This window comes from Engystomops pustulosus, chromosome 6 (assembly GCF_040894005.1).
Source record: "Engystomops pustulosus chromosome 6, aEngPut4.maternal, whole genome shotgun sequence".
NCBI lineage: Eukaryota > Metazoa > Chordata > Amphibia > Anura > Leptodactylidae > Engystomops > Engystomops pustulosus.
Window position 1 is genome coordinate 61,729,255 of NC_092416.1, and position 13,350 is coordinate 61,742,604.

The 13,350-nt window shown below is 40.1% G+C and overlaps 1 protein-coding gene across 2 annotated transcripts in view; it reads left to right on the top strand.

Moving 5' to 3' along the window:
- Positions 1–13,133, top strand: part of LOC140135170 (myo-inositol 2-dehydrogenase-like) — a 14,769-nt gene extending 1,636 nt beyond the window's left edge. The window contains exons 2-9 of one of the 2 annotated variants that reach the window (XM_072156309.1): positions 1,447–2,025; positions 2,154–2,224; positions 3,186–3,294; positions 4,191–4,321; positions 5,209–5,316; positions 8,833–8,951; positions 9,102–9,258; positions 10,720–13,133. In XM_072156309.1, the coding sequence (XP_072012410.1) occupies positions 1,447–2,025; positions 2,154–2,224; positions 3,186–3,294; positions 4,191–4,321; positions 5,209–5,316; positions 8,833–8,951; positions 9,102–9,258; positions 10,720–10,868 (1,423 nt within the window). In that variant the 3' untranslated portion in view covers positions 10,869–13,133. The remainder of the gene's footprint in view (positions 1–1,446; positions 2,026–2,153; positions 2,225–3,185; positions 3,295–4,190; positions 4,322–5,208; positions 5,317–8,832; positions 8,952–9,101; positions 9,259–10,719) is intronic. The other variant, XM_072156310.1, reaches the window with a different exon arrangement.
- Positions 13,134–13,350: the final 217 nt, after the last annotated feature.

Here is a 13,350-nt window from a genome sequence, read left to right on the forward strand (position 1 = left end):
AATGAAGGGATAGGGGCAATGCTTTCTAATGGAAGTTTATGAAAATATATTTAGTTTAGGGGGTTAATTTGCTTGACGGGTTCTCTTTAATAGGTAGATCCGTAGTGGTAGGTTTCCTTTAAGGTTGTGTTCACACTTGCACTTTTGATTTACATTGTTTTGTTCCTTGTTAGGACAGTATTACACTGCCATGGTCAGTCCAAAATGCATGGACTGTGCTGATTGACAAACCAACCACATTGCAGAGAAATTTTGTGAAATATAATGCATCAAGTTTTTCCCTACGAAACAGCAGTGGCAAAGTGTTGTGATTACAGTCAAGCGCCGCTATTCTGCGGGGAAGCTGGGATGCTCTGCATATTTCACTATGATGAATGATGTTCCGAATGATGTTTAGCTATTGAATCGCATTGTTATCTCTATGTATTTCCTATAGTCACTTAAGATATGTCCTGAGAACCTCTACACACCTTATTCAATGGGGTTCAGGGTTAATGCAGAGTGCACAGAGCTGTAGACCATTCTCGGTGGTCAGGAAAAATGCCAAATCACCTTTTATTTCTAATTCATCAAAAAGCTGGGTCAACTGAGTCTCTATACTATATACTAACTGCACCGATTCTCCATATATGGGAATGTCCTGTGCTTCACCCCTTGGGTAGTGGACTGTTTAGAGAATTGACGGACCACAGATTAGCACAGAGATGATGACTACTTCAAATTAATGGAGGAGCTAACTAACGAAGCCAATCGCCCTGGCGAGGAACACTTTCAGATCTGGAGCCCTTGGACAGGTTTTTTTACTTTCTTCATACTCAACATATGCTGAGTAAGGCGGGTGTCCTTTGCATATATCATATTCATATACATTGCTTCCCACCCTAAATTTCCCTTTGACTTTCCTTCCCAATTCCCTGCCCTTTTCCGCTATCTTATGTTGATTGATGTCTTATTAATATATTGAGACAATGAGCTTGTTTTCATATATACCTTGAACAATCTGTTTATTTGCTATATTGCGCTATCCTGCTATTCTCATTGTATTTTGTAACAGCCACATCTGAATATATATTATCTACCATGCTTCAAGATATGCAACAGATCTAAATGGCTCGACCTTACATTTTGTTGGTGGTCTTTTTAGTATTTATTCCAATTTGCTGTATTGTCATTTTGGGATAAATGCTGTATTTTAAAAGCAGCTTTAGAAATTACTGAAAATGATGCAATGTAATGTTCTGTAGTATAGATAATAGTGTATGTAAGGCTATCATGTGCACATTTAGCCCTTCATTCAGACATTGTGCAGACATAGCACTATGATAGCTGGAAGCATATCGGCAACAAACATACATATTTTTAGTCCTGGGTATTTTGTTTATTCTGTTTATTTTGGATGGGGATGAGGATAAAGGAGACCTCAATGTATGTTATTTGTTTAAATAGAACAGGCACGGACCACGTTGAAGATGTCACGCTGCATCTGGACTCCTCTTTCCATCCCCCGCCCTTTCTACTGCAGGCAAACTCTATCAGTAATACCATCGGCACCAATAATGCAATAACATCACCTCCGCTCCATCGTTATCATCATCAATCCTTGCTTCCAGGTCACCCACATATCAGCTCCACCACAAACACTATGTCTGGGAGAGAAGATTCAGCGCCATCTACCTCCTCCTCACTGCCATCATCATTCGGAACCATCCATATCCAAAACCCGACCATCTCTTCCAAGCAACTTAACCAAAAGCACGTTATCTCAGAGGCTTCCAACAGCATAGTCCCTGGAGGGCTCTATAAAAGAGATGCTTCTGGGGAAAGTAATATTGGACTGGCTATAATAGGGGTGAGTCATGGTAGCCAGGCCCTGCTTCAGAGCATAGCCGAAGAAAATGGCTACCACCTGTACTACATTGTCGAAAATCAGCGATTGGCAGTGGAGACGGCTTTTAGTGAAGGACTCTTAGCCAAGACAAGAGTCCTGCAAGAGAAAGATGTGGACATTGTCCTTAGTGACCAAAGGTAAGGTTACTATATGCTCATTAAAGGGGTATTCTGCTGCTAGTACAAATATACTTTGAGCGTATCTAAATGTACGTTGAACGTATGTGAATGTAGCCTTACACTCATCTCTTTGATGTTATTTGCAGAGTTTCTGGGGTGGTAATATGTTCTCCACCAGAAGTTGCAGCTGCCATGACCCTGGAGACGCTGAAAGCAGGTATGTGGTGATGTGTGTAAACATGCTCTAAACTAAAATAAAAGCACACTCCCCAGTATGTCCTCGACAAAATAAGGCTTCAATTTACAGGAAATATGACAAACAGTCCATCATTTTTTATTATTGTGAATTCTTACATTTTACAAATTTTTCAGGGAATTGTTCTATTTCTTTTCACATTCCCCACTGTTGGCCACTGTAGAGTGTACCATCTGTGTGCAGATAGGAGAGAAGGGATGACCCTATATACTATGCTGGAGGAACATAACCTTTATTTATATCCTGATTGAGGAGAAAAAAGAGTCCCGCTCTGCTGATCTGCAGTAACAAGTTAAGCTAACCTGTTTCTAAAACTTGTTCTCCTGTTTACATGAGCAGGACACTCATGGCTCCCTAATCATGACCTCCCCAGAGGTGCTTTATCAAGTACAAATCATCTGCTCTAGGCCTTGCATTGACAAAGTACACAGATGATGCTCCCTCTAGTGGTCAACAGTGATAATTATAAAAAGTATATATGCTCTATATTAAAATTTCCAATATCCAAAGTCCTAATATTTCATGTGCTGTTTTTGAGCTGTCTTGCTGCTTGTGAGCCAATTTTTACAGACATTTTCTGAGTGAAAATAGGTTAGGAGGGAACAAGGGAGGTTGATGAAAGCCGAAGTAAGTGGAGAAGGAACCACTAACTCTCTGATATATTACAAAGTTCCTTGTAGACAATTGATGCTATCTTATCCATGGAATCCTACATGGGGGGGGGGGCTGTCAATCTACACTAGATGGATGCTTCTGATCATAGAAAAAGCAGAGATACAAATGACAAGTTCTACAGAATCTTTTCCCTTAAAAATATCTATCACTCTTCTCAGCTCCACCGGCTTTTATCTGGTTTTAATTTGATGGCTGATATAATTGCTGTATAATTGACAAATGTTTGCCTTTATATGTTTACTTCAAGGGAAGGCCGTGCTGTGTGAGAAGCTGCTGAGTAAGAACAGGCAACTCGTGGAAACATGCTTTGATGAGGCTGACAAACAGGGGAAACCTCTGGTGTGTGGCTTTTATAAGTAAGTTAATATATAAGGCTTGTGTACTGAATTTGAATAAGAAAAGACCTCATCCAGTAGTTAAATATGCCAATAGGAAAATGTCACCTTACAAAAAAAAAAAAAAAAAAAAGGGTTCCACTTGGACACAGTTTTACCTCTCCACGTAGTTTCAAAACATCGGAGTGTATTGCTTCAGTCGGTGATTGGTGATGCGCAACTGTAGGGGTCTCTACTGATGATGAGATCAATAAATGGGGCTTTACTGTTGTTGACCTAAAAAATGGATTTGTTATCTTGTCAATTGGTTTTTGTAACAAGGTTTCTTTAAAGGGTTGTCTGAGATCGACATTCGATAACCTATGCTTAAAATGACATATTAATTGGAGATTAGGGGGGTTACTACATCTTGATTCAGCACCATTATTGGAAACCTACCATCAGATTCACTGATAGTAGATTATTATTACTCCCCTCCCCGTTACTGAACAGGAGGAGGGTGCATGGAGGTGTGTTAGCACAAAGGTGAATGGGACACAATTTTATCTCTCAGTGGATTTAATTTAAAGAGCAAGAAATGTGCTTCCGCTTGGAATTATATCTTTGAATTTTTTCATGTCGTGTTTGTACACTAAGCTTTCTAGAACCTACCACAGCTGATAGAACCGGTGATCAGGTGATATTTTCAGGTTGTATGGAGTCCCAACTATATGGAGAAAGAAGCTGACAGTTCTAAGTTGTCCATATGTTTGAGTGGGAATGAAACTGCTACACTAGATCACTGTGTATAGAGCCGCCTGCTTCTGACTCCTGCAAGCCCTGAATTAAAGGGGTATGCGTAGAGTTTCCTATTGGCTGTAGAGACACTGGGATCAGACGTTGAGAATCTTTTAGAGGTTTAAGTTGTGTCTCCGCAGGCGCTTTGACCCGGCCCTGAAATACCTGTTTAAAAAGATTCACCAGAAAAATGCTCTTGGCCGAATCCAGAAATTGTCTACAGTCAGCCGCACTTTCCCCTCTTCTTCTATCAGCAAGATCAAGACATCAGGTAGAGATAATAGCAAACTGTGTCCACATTACAGGAAAGATTTTCTTTCTGTTAATACCATTCCTGAAGTGCTGGTGTGAAGATAACCGTGAGGCAGTGGATATCTGCTGAGGCTACAATAAATGAAATATCAAGCTGCCAAATCAATCTGCGCAGCTGCCGCTGCTCTATAACGTGCTACCTGTATAGAAGGACAATTGTTCAATATGAGAGATCGATTTTAAAGCAAATGCATTTAGTGTTATGGTCAATGTATCATTCATCTATTTGGCCGCTTAATTACTGCTCAAGGTAATGGAGTGTTTTGAGTAGCTCTTAAACCTTAAGTCCTCTTGGACCACTCATTGACAATAAACGGCAGCTGGTGAAAGTCTGGCATATGTAGCAAAGTCTTTCGGCATCTTTGATGTCAGAGGCAGCCAAAAAACACATGGTTTTATTGGTTTATTACTGCTTCTGCCTTGTTCTTTCTTCACTACATAGTGCTGAAGTAGTGCTATGCAGGAACTGCCACCAGGTCTATAGATGTGGCAGACAAGTGATCGCCAGGTCTGCAATGCTGAGTCTGAACAAATGCAGTACAGTTCTGATCAGATATTTCCCCCTAGGTCGTTTCTCCTTGTATTTTGGGGCTCTTATTGTTGCCCCACTTACAGTGGAAAACTTGTAAGAGAAAAAAAACATGTGGTAATGTCCTGCAGAGGTCTTTTATGATCTCCTGAGGGCCATTTGAAGCAAAACACACAAGCACAAAATCTCAACAAATATTTAGAAGCATATATCATAAGGTAGGACTCTAAAAAAAAATATAAACATGAGATGCACAAATGCACTTTTTTTTCTTTAATGTATAAAGATATTTGTGATGCATTCTCTTTTTCTAACAGGAGGTATTTTCTATAACGCGGCTTTACATGATATAGACATTGCGATCTGGCTGCTAGGAGTTAGCCTGCCGGACACTGTGTTTTCTCTTGGACATGCTTTCTGTTCAGGTAAATTTTTAAATGCTCTATGGCAAAAATATTCTTGCGTTATAAGATGTGAATCCTTGTATAGGAGCAGACGGGACCTTATAACATATTTTCTCTATATCACAGGGAGGGACTGCCACAATTTTTTTTTCATTGTCCTTAAATGCCTCTTTTGTCAATTATATGATCACCACTACATCTGTCTTGGATTTTAACCCGTTAACGCTCAGCGTCCGATATATCGGACGCTGAGCTCAATGACTTAGCGCTCAGCGTCCGATATATCGGACGCTGAGCCCATGCCGGTTCAGCTCAAGATCTGAGCCGAACCGGCATCGGGAAACACGGGGTGCCGGCTGTGACTGATAGCCGGCACCCCAGTGTAACACCCGCGATCGGAGTTGACTCCGATCGCGGGTGCTTAACCCGTTAAATGCCGCGGTCAGCGCGACCGCGGCATCTAACATGCCTCTGGGGGGTCTTTCCCCCACGATCGGCCCCCCCGAACTGTTTTCGGGGGGCGCCGATCGTTGCCATAGCAACTCTGGGGTCCGATCTGGACCCCAGAGTTACCTGCAAGAATTGGCGTCTGTGACGTCATCTTACTGGCACAGTGCCAGCCTATGCAAGTGTATAGGCTGACACTGATAATACTCTGCAATACATGAGTATTGCAGAATATTATCATGAACAAGCAATCAGAGGATTTCTTGTTCATGTCCCATGGTATAAAAGTGAAAAAGTAAAAAAAAAAATGTTATTCAATAAAAAAATAAAGTAATAAATCACTAAAAATGCCCAAAACCCCCAAAACATATAAAGAGACATATAACTAAAAAAAAAGTCTAAATCATAACACAAACCCCACATATATAGTATCACCGCGTCCGTAACAACCCGTAGAATAAAAGTAAATCATTATTGAACCCCCACGATAAACGCCGTAAAAAAAAACTGCTATAAACCTTCCAAAAATTATGATTTTTAGCTATTCAATCCCACAAAAAATGCTATAAAATGCGATCAAAAAACCATGTGTACTCCGACATGATACTGGTGCAAAGCACAACATGTCCCGCAAAAAATAAGCCATCAACCAGCTCCGTAGCCAAAAAAGTAACAATGTTATGCCACTTGGAAGACGGCAATACATAAATGATAGATTTTTCCCCACATTAGGGTTTTGTTTGACAAATTTAGTAAAACGTAAGAAAATATATTCAAGTCTGGTATCCCCGTAATCGTATCAACCCATAGAATAAAGATAACATGATTATTAGGCTATACGGTGAACACCAAAAAAAAAAAGAGTAAAAAAACCAGTAGAGAATTGATGCTTTTCTACTCCTGCCCTCAAAAAAAGTTCCTAAATTTTCAACAATAGGTGATACCAACCCCAAAATGGTAACAATGGAAAAAGCATCTCATCGCGCAAAAAAAATGGCATCACATGACCCCAATAGCGCAAAAGCGAAAATTTTATAGCCTTCAAAAGGGGCCAATGAGGAAACTAAAATCCTGGCAGCTGCAGGGCGCTCCTTCCCTTCTGCGTCTCGCTGTGCGCCCATAAAACAAGTAACGGCCACATGTGGGGGGTCTCTGTACTCAGGAGAAATTGCAGAACAAATTGTATGGTGAGTTTTCTCTTTTTATATTTTGGAAATGTGTAAATTTTAGTGCTAAATGAACGTATAAGGGAACAATTTGACCATTCTAAATTTCACCTCCATATTGATTCAATTACTATGAAGATCTCAAGGGGTTAACAATCTTCGTAAAAGCTGTTTCTGATAGCTTGAGGGGTGCAGATTTGAAAATGGGTTGGTTATATAGGGGGTTTTGATGCTAAATATGTAAAATTTCATTCAAAACTGTATTTATCCCCAAAATAGTTAATTCTGAAAATCCGGAAAAGCGATATTCTATTTGTAAGCCGCGTGACATCAAAATAAATTATCCAGACATTTCAGAAATTATGAAAATGTAAAGTAGACAAATGGGAAATGTTATTCAGCAACTTATTTAGGTGGTAAATCTATCTGCCTGGAAACGCAATGATTTTGAATTTCGAAAATGGCAAATTTTTCAAAAAATGTATCATATTTTCTTTTTTTTTTGTAAATAAACGCAAAACTTATCAGCCAAAATTTACCACTAAAATGAAGTACAACATGTGGGGAAAAAACAATCTCAGAATCGTTTTGATAAGTAACCGTGTTCAAAAGTTATAACCATATAAAGCGACGCAGGTCAGAATCCAAAAAATCGGGCTGAGCCTTAAGCTACAAAATGGCTGCGTCCTTAAGGGGTTAAAAAATGTTAGATCTGGGTTGGAGTGGTACACCCGTGTTGCTGCCACGTCTCTGTTTGTATATATCGGTTGGTGGTGCCATCTCGACCTCAGCTGCGCACCTATTACAGACTGCGCTTCTTGCTATAGCAGGCACATAGCAGTGGTCAGGACAGCACCACTGACAGAGATACCTGGCAGTGACGGGCAGCCACACGGGTTTATTGCTTTTGTAGACCCAGCAAAGCCATTTATGTCCTCTTTTAAAAGATCCAGGGGCCATATACATAGCTCATGCCCATTACCCTATCACCAGGTTTGGGGCTTGTAAGTAAACAGAATGTCTTTTTGCTGCTGGGATTTAATGCCACAAACCTCTTAGCCCCAGTTTCTTTGGTTGCTCTGTGCTGTAGTAAAGAAATGTACATTGTATTTGAGATAAGCCCTTCTCCTACTCTGGCAGCTCCTGGCACATGTGCAGTGTGCTATTCGAGGGGTGCTTCTTTCTTCATTGTGTCTGAGCTGGGAGATTACAGCACAAAAAATTGTTCAATAAGGACATCTATACCCATTAGTCACTAAAACTTAACTATAGATGTCCTTATTGGACAATTTTTTGTGCTGTAATTTAACTTTTTGAGTACCCAGTCACCCAGTGGTCAATACACATAAACCCCATTTACCCTGCTATTGAATTGAGCTGGGAGATGGCAGTGTAAGGGCTTTTTCAGATGACTCGTAGACCATGCAGTCTCCTGTTTCATGAAGTGACCCCGGAGCAGAGGATGTTCTGAGTTTCCTCCTCTGCACGATTTATTTGTAGGTAAAGGTCAGTTTTACAGCTGCAAAGAGTTTGTATGTCCTCTTCATGTTTGCATGGATTTTCTCCGGGTCCTCCGGTTTCCTCCCACAATCCAAAACACACTGGTAGGTTGATTATATTGTGAGCCCATTGGGGACAGGGACTGATTTGGCAAGCTCTGTGTAGCCCTGCGGAATCTGTGTGCGCCATATAAATAAAGGAATTATTATTATTACCAGCAAACCTGCATGGTCACTCTTATGTACACCATAAAAACTATTCCACAAGTGTGAATGAGGATGTTTCTGCAGCTGGTACATGAACTTTTATTAAAACCATTCTGATGGATAGATTTCTTCAACAAACCTGCCCCCTTTGAGCCTTACCTATACTTAGAGTCTCCACTGTTTTAATGCTGTAGTTTGAAAATAGTTTTGTATTGCAGACATGGCTACCTTGAAAGATGCAGACACTGTCAACATCAGCATGAAGTTTTGTGGCGGATCTATTGTGAACTTGGATGTTAGTCAGCACTGCACCAAATCCTGTGATCAGAGACTAGAGGTGACTATAAGACTAATGCTAGAGCTATTGGTGGAATTGGCACAAGGAAAGCATCACTGCCATAAACCGCACACTTCATTTTTTTATTTTATTCATATGGGGGCACTGTCATTGATGTCATGTAACATGCTGCCATGCTCTCTCCTCTAGTTATATGGCTTGCAAGGATCGTTGCGTTTAGACAATCAGAACCCACTGTGCATTATAGAGAACGGTTCTTCATCGCCAACACCCTCCCAGACGCACAACGAAAGATACAGAGAAGCCTACAGAGAGCTCTTCTGCCATTTCATACGCACCATTAAAGGTCAGTGAGTGTATGTGATGCTCTTGTCTCTGCCTGAACTATTGTAGATGACATCTGCACCCAATAGTCATTGCACTATTCAGTGCAGATAAAGCCCACCTAATATAGCCCAGATAATTATCTATGTGATTCTGCTAGCGTTGACATCTTGCACATTAACTTTGCTAACAGCCATTTCAGATGGAGGAGAGGCTGTCTGTACAGTTATTATATGGAATGAATGCCTTAAAGTGCAGTAAATCCACGTTCTCCATCACCACTACTTCATTCATCAATTTTATAGTTTACATCATTTACAAATTTCAAAATTTATCTACATAAGGAGCTGATTGTATTTTCTGTACATTATTTTGCTTCAGAGTTGCATTCATAAATTGTAGGATTTGTAGCTGAAACAAGCAGTCTTGTGAATGTGACTGCGTAACAAAGCTGAGTAAAGTTATTAGCCAGCAGAATGAGTGCAGCTCTTGAGTTATTGTTATAGCTTTGCTTGTGTAACAATTTTTTAGTTATTCCATTCCCAAATCTATTGGTTCATTACATTTCAGAAATAAAAAAAATGGAGAATATAATCCAGGCAGTTGTTGAGTAAGTGCAGCACTAGAGTATAGTATAGGATGTAACTCGGGATCAGTACTATAAGTAATACATATGTAAATGGTGACACCATCAGCCGAATAGTGAGTGCTGCTCTGGAGTATGACCCAGGATGTAACTTGGGATCAATACAGTATACATAATGTATGTACACAGCTACTCTGCCAGCAGTATAGTGAGTGCAGTACTGGAGTAAAATAAAGGATGCAATGCAGGATCAGAATAGAATAAGTAATTTAAAGTACTACTGTAAAGTATAAACCTTTGTTTAACTGCACTAAGCAAAAATAAGCAATTCTCTAATTTACTATAATTGGCTATAATTAATCTGCAGCTTTTTAGCAGCTAACATAGGTTTTACCTTGCCCTCAGACTAATCTCCATTTGCAATGCTGTCTGGTTCTGGTTCTGGGAAACTATATACTGCAGCTAGAAACGACAGGAGGCCTGTTGAGATGGTCTGTTGGGCCTGTAGTGATTTCACAATCATGTGACTCGTCACATGCTTCAAGCCGGCCAAACATGCTGCCCTCTTCTGGCTCCACTGGGATGAGCTGATGTCACAACCAGGGTATACCCACCCACATCAGAATTGGCTAAATCTGAATAAAATTTTATATATATACCAGATATAACTCAGGCTATGAAGAAGTCAGCAGCATCATACAGGTACCCTTGGAATTGTTATCAAAGGCTAACACAATTTTTTTTTTCAGTAACTTTACAGTTACACTTTAATGTATGTACACAGTGACTCCACTAGTAGAATAGTGGGTGCGGCTCTGGGATATAATACATGGAGTAATTAAGGATTTAATATATTAAAAGATATATTACATAATTTAATGTCCTCTTAATTTTCAGGCATATCGCACCCAGTGATTACCAAAGAGCAGTATGTCTATGCACTCCAGGTGGCGGCAGCTGCTGAACAGTCCTTGCACAGCGGCTCTGCTGTAGACTTGACGAATGAAGCTGTGCACGTATCCATTATCAAGACTGAGGTTACCTGATGCTTAAACCTCATTTCCAAGGTTCAACAACAGCTTACTTTTCCGTTCTTCTCATGTGATCTCTAGAAATAATACTTTGCACTTAATTTTCTTTGTGCCTTGGCAGGGCACATTGATGGCCTTCCTGTTCAGTAAAGTAATAATCCTCCATTTTACCTTACTGTGTGTTGGAACTAAGAACTATAGACTAAAAAGAAGAAATTTATATAATAAAGTGGACAATCCTATCTTTCATATTCGGAGGCGGCCATTTTGGTAAATTAATAATTGTTAGACTGTGGAAATAAGAGGCGTGGAAGTAAAATCTATGGTTTTTTTTTAACATAATACAGTTCTTTTAATCCTCTGTAAAGACAGAGGTTCAAAGCTAAATCTGATGTAGCCGCCACTAGAGGGAGCTCAGACTCGCGCTGTATTATAAATTAACTGCAATAAGCTCCCTCTAGTGATGGATGCATCAGATTTCGATTTAAACCTCTTCATCAAAATCAAAGGGTGCACAGAACACTTATTATTATTTAGCATCATCAACCTGAAGGGGGGTTATTTACAAAGAGAAAGAACTCAATTCTTTACTTCCATAACAAAACTCTGTATAGCAAGTTATGTGCCTAGAAAAGCTGGATAATAACTTGAATGTCTGCTGTGTCAGATCTTGCTATGGTTGTTACGTAGCTTTCCTTATCTACTGAATTGCATCTTTACAGGTTACACTATACACAATCTATTTTTGTATTGCTGCAGATTTATGTAGATGTTTTTTAGAAACCTGAGTAAAGATACTGTAAGAGCAGCAATATTGGTTGTCACAAGGCTTTTCTGAAACCTGTCAAAAAGCTGAACCTGTTGCTTTTATAGGAGTTCTGAGTATCATCACAACCTGTACCTTTATAGTTATCCTGACCTGTATGTAGAACTGCACTTGGACCTTTATCGTGGTCCTGACCTGTATCTAGCATTTGGGGGACATTTATTATAGCTTGTGTACAAGACATGTTAATGCCACAATTTCTGGTGCAAGGACAGGGATTGTGAGCTTTGCCTCTCACGCCAAGTGGGCAGGGAGGAGGAATGGAGTGGACAGAGATACTCCATTCCAGTGCAGTAGTTACAGCCTCCACCAGTTTTTGATGCACGAATTAGTGCAATTCTTCAGCAGGCAGGATTAATCAGGAGCCTCTTGGTTTCTGTGGGGGGCCTTTTATAGTTATCATGACCTTTATATAGACATGGCGGCATATTTATCAGGACCTCTGTGCCTGATAGCTTATTGCTAGCACTTACGACTATTTTGCCCTCTCCACCACCTTCACGCCGGCTGAGCAGAGGGAGCGGCTGGCCGGGAGTGGCCCGGCTGAGTTTATTTCTAGTGCAGGCCCTGCCTGCTGTAGAATATACGCTGCACAGCAGCCTGTCTGGATACATCAAGAGGCAGAAGCGACTATGCAGCGGCGGGCCTATCATACGCTGGCGCACAAGCACCGGCCTAGGATAAATATGCCCCATGGACTTTATCTAAACTCAGACCTTTATAGTGGTCCTGACCTGTAACTAGAACCAGATTTTTATAGTGGTCTTGCCATAAGCTGAATGAAATTGGAAATTCGGAAATTCTTTGATTTGTATAGCTCTGCAGAACATGATGGCGCTTTATGTATAAGATGTATTATTTTATAATAAATGCAAGTTAAGATGTTTCAGCCTGGTTACAGCCCTCTTCCACCTCATTACCATAGGTTTTGGTTACTGATGGCTCCAGCCCTGCCTATATTACATTAGGTACAATTAGTGCTTTAACCACTATGAGATTATCCTTTTTGTGTGGGGTAAGGGACCGTCTCTATAGTCACCACCCCCACGGTGACCCTTCCCGTGTATTGGAAATAAGGGAATTGTCGCCCATAAAAAAATAGCCTCTAGGAAATGAGAGTAGTTCATGATCATTTGTTGGGTCCACTTTCAACCACCTCCCGCTTAAGCATCTCCACAACATATATAAAAGCTGTGTTTGTACAATAGAAAACTGGCATTTATACTATGCATTACTAAGACCAAAAAATCTATATTACTGTTGTTGTTATTATTACTACTTCCTAGTAATTTCAGTTGAATATTATCTTTTCTAATGGTTATTATGTAGACTGTGTGTCCTATAGTTACAGATATGGTCGGGGATAAGCACAGAGCCGGTTGTTACAGTAGCCTATGTATGAGCTGTATATAATGTATACATTATTTATGAATTATAAAGATTGCCCTACCTTTCTTTATTATTGATTATTGTTAATCCTTGTTATATGATGCTCTATATTAGCCATTGTACCACCATTTGTTTCTAACTCTTGAGTGATGCTAGACTCTATTCACTTAAGCAGCACCAGCGTGATCACCCAGATTTCCCATAGTCTTAGGTGAGACAACAGCCAATGAAACATTGTGCATAACAATTCAAAGGCATCTACTGCTCTGTCTTTACTTACAC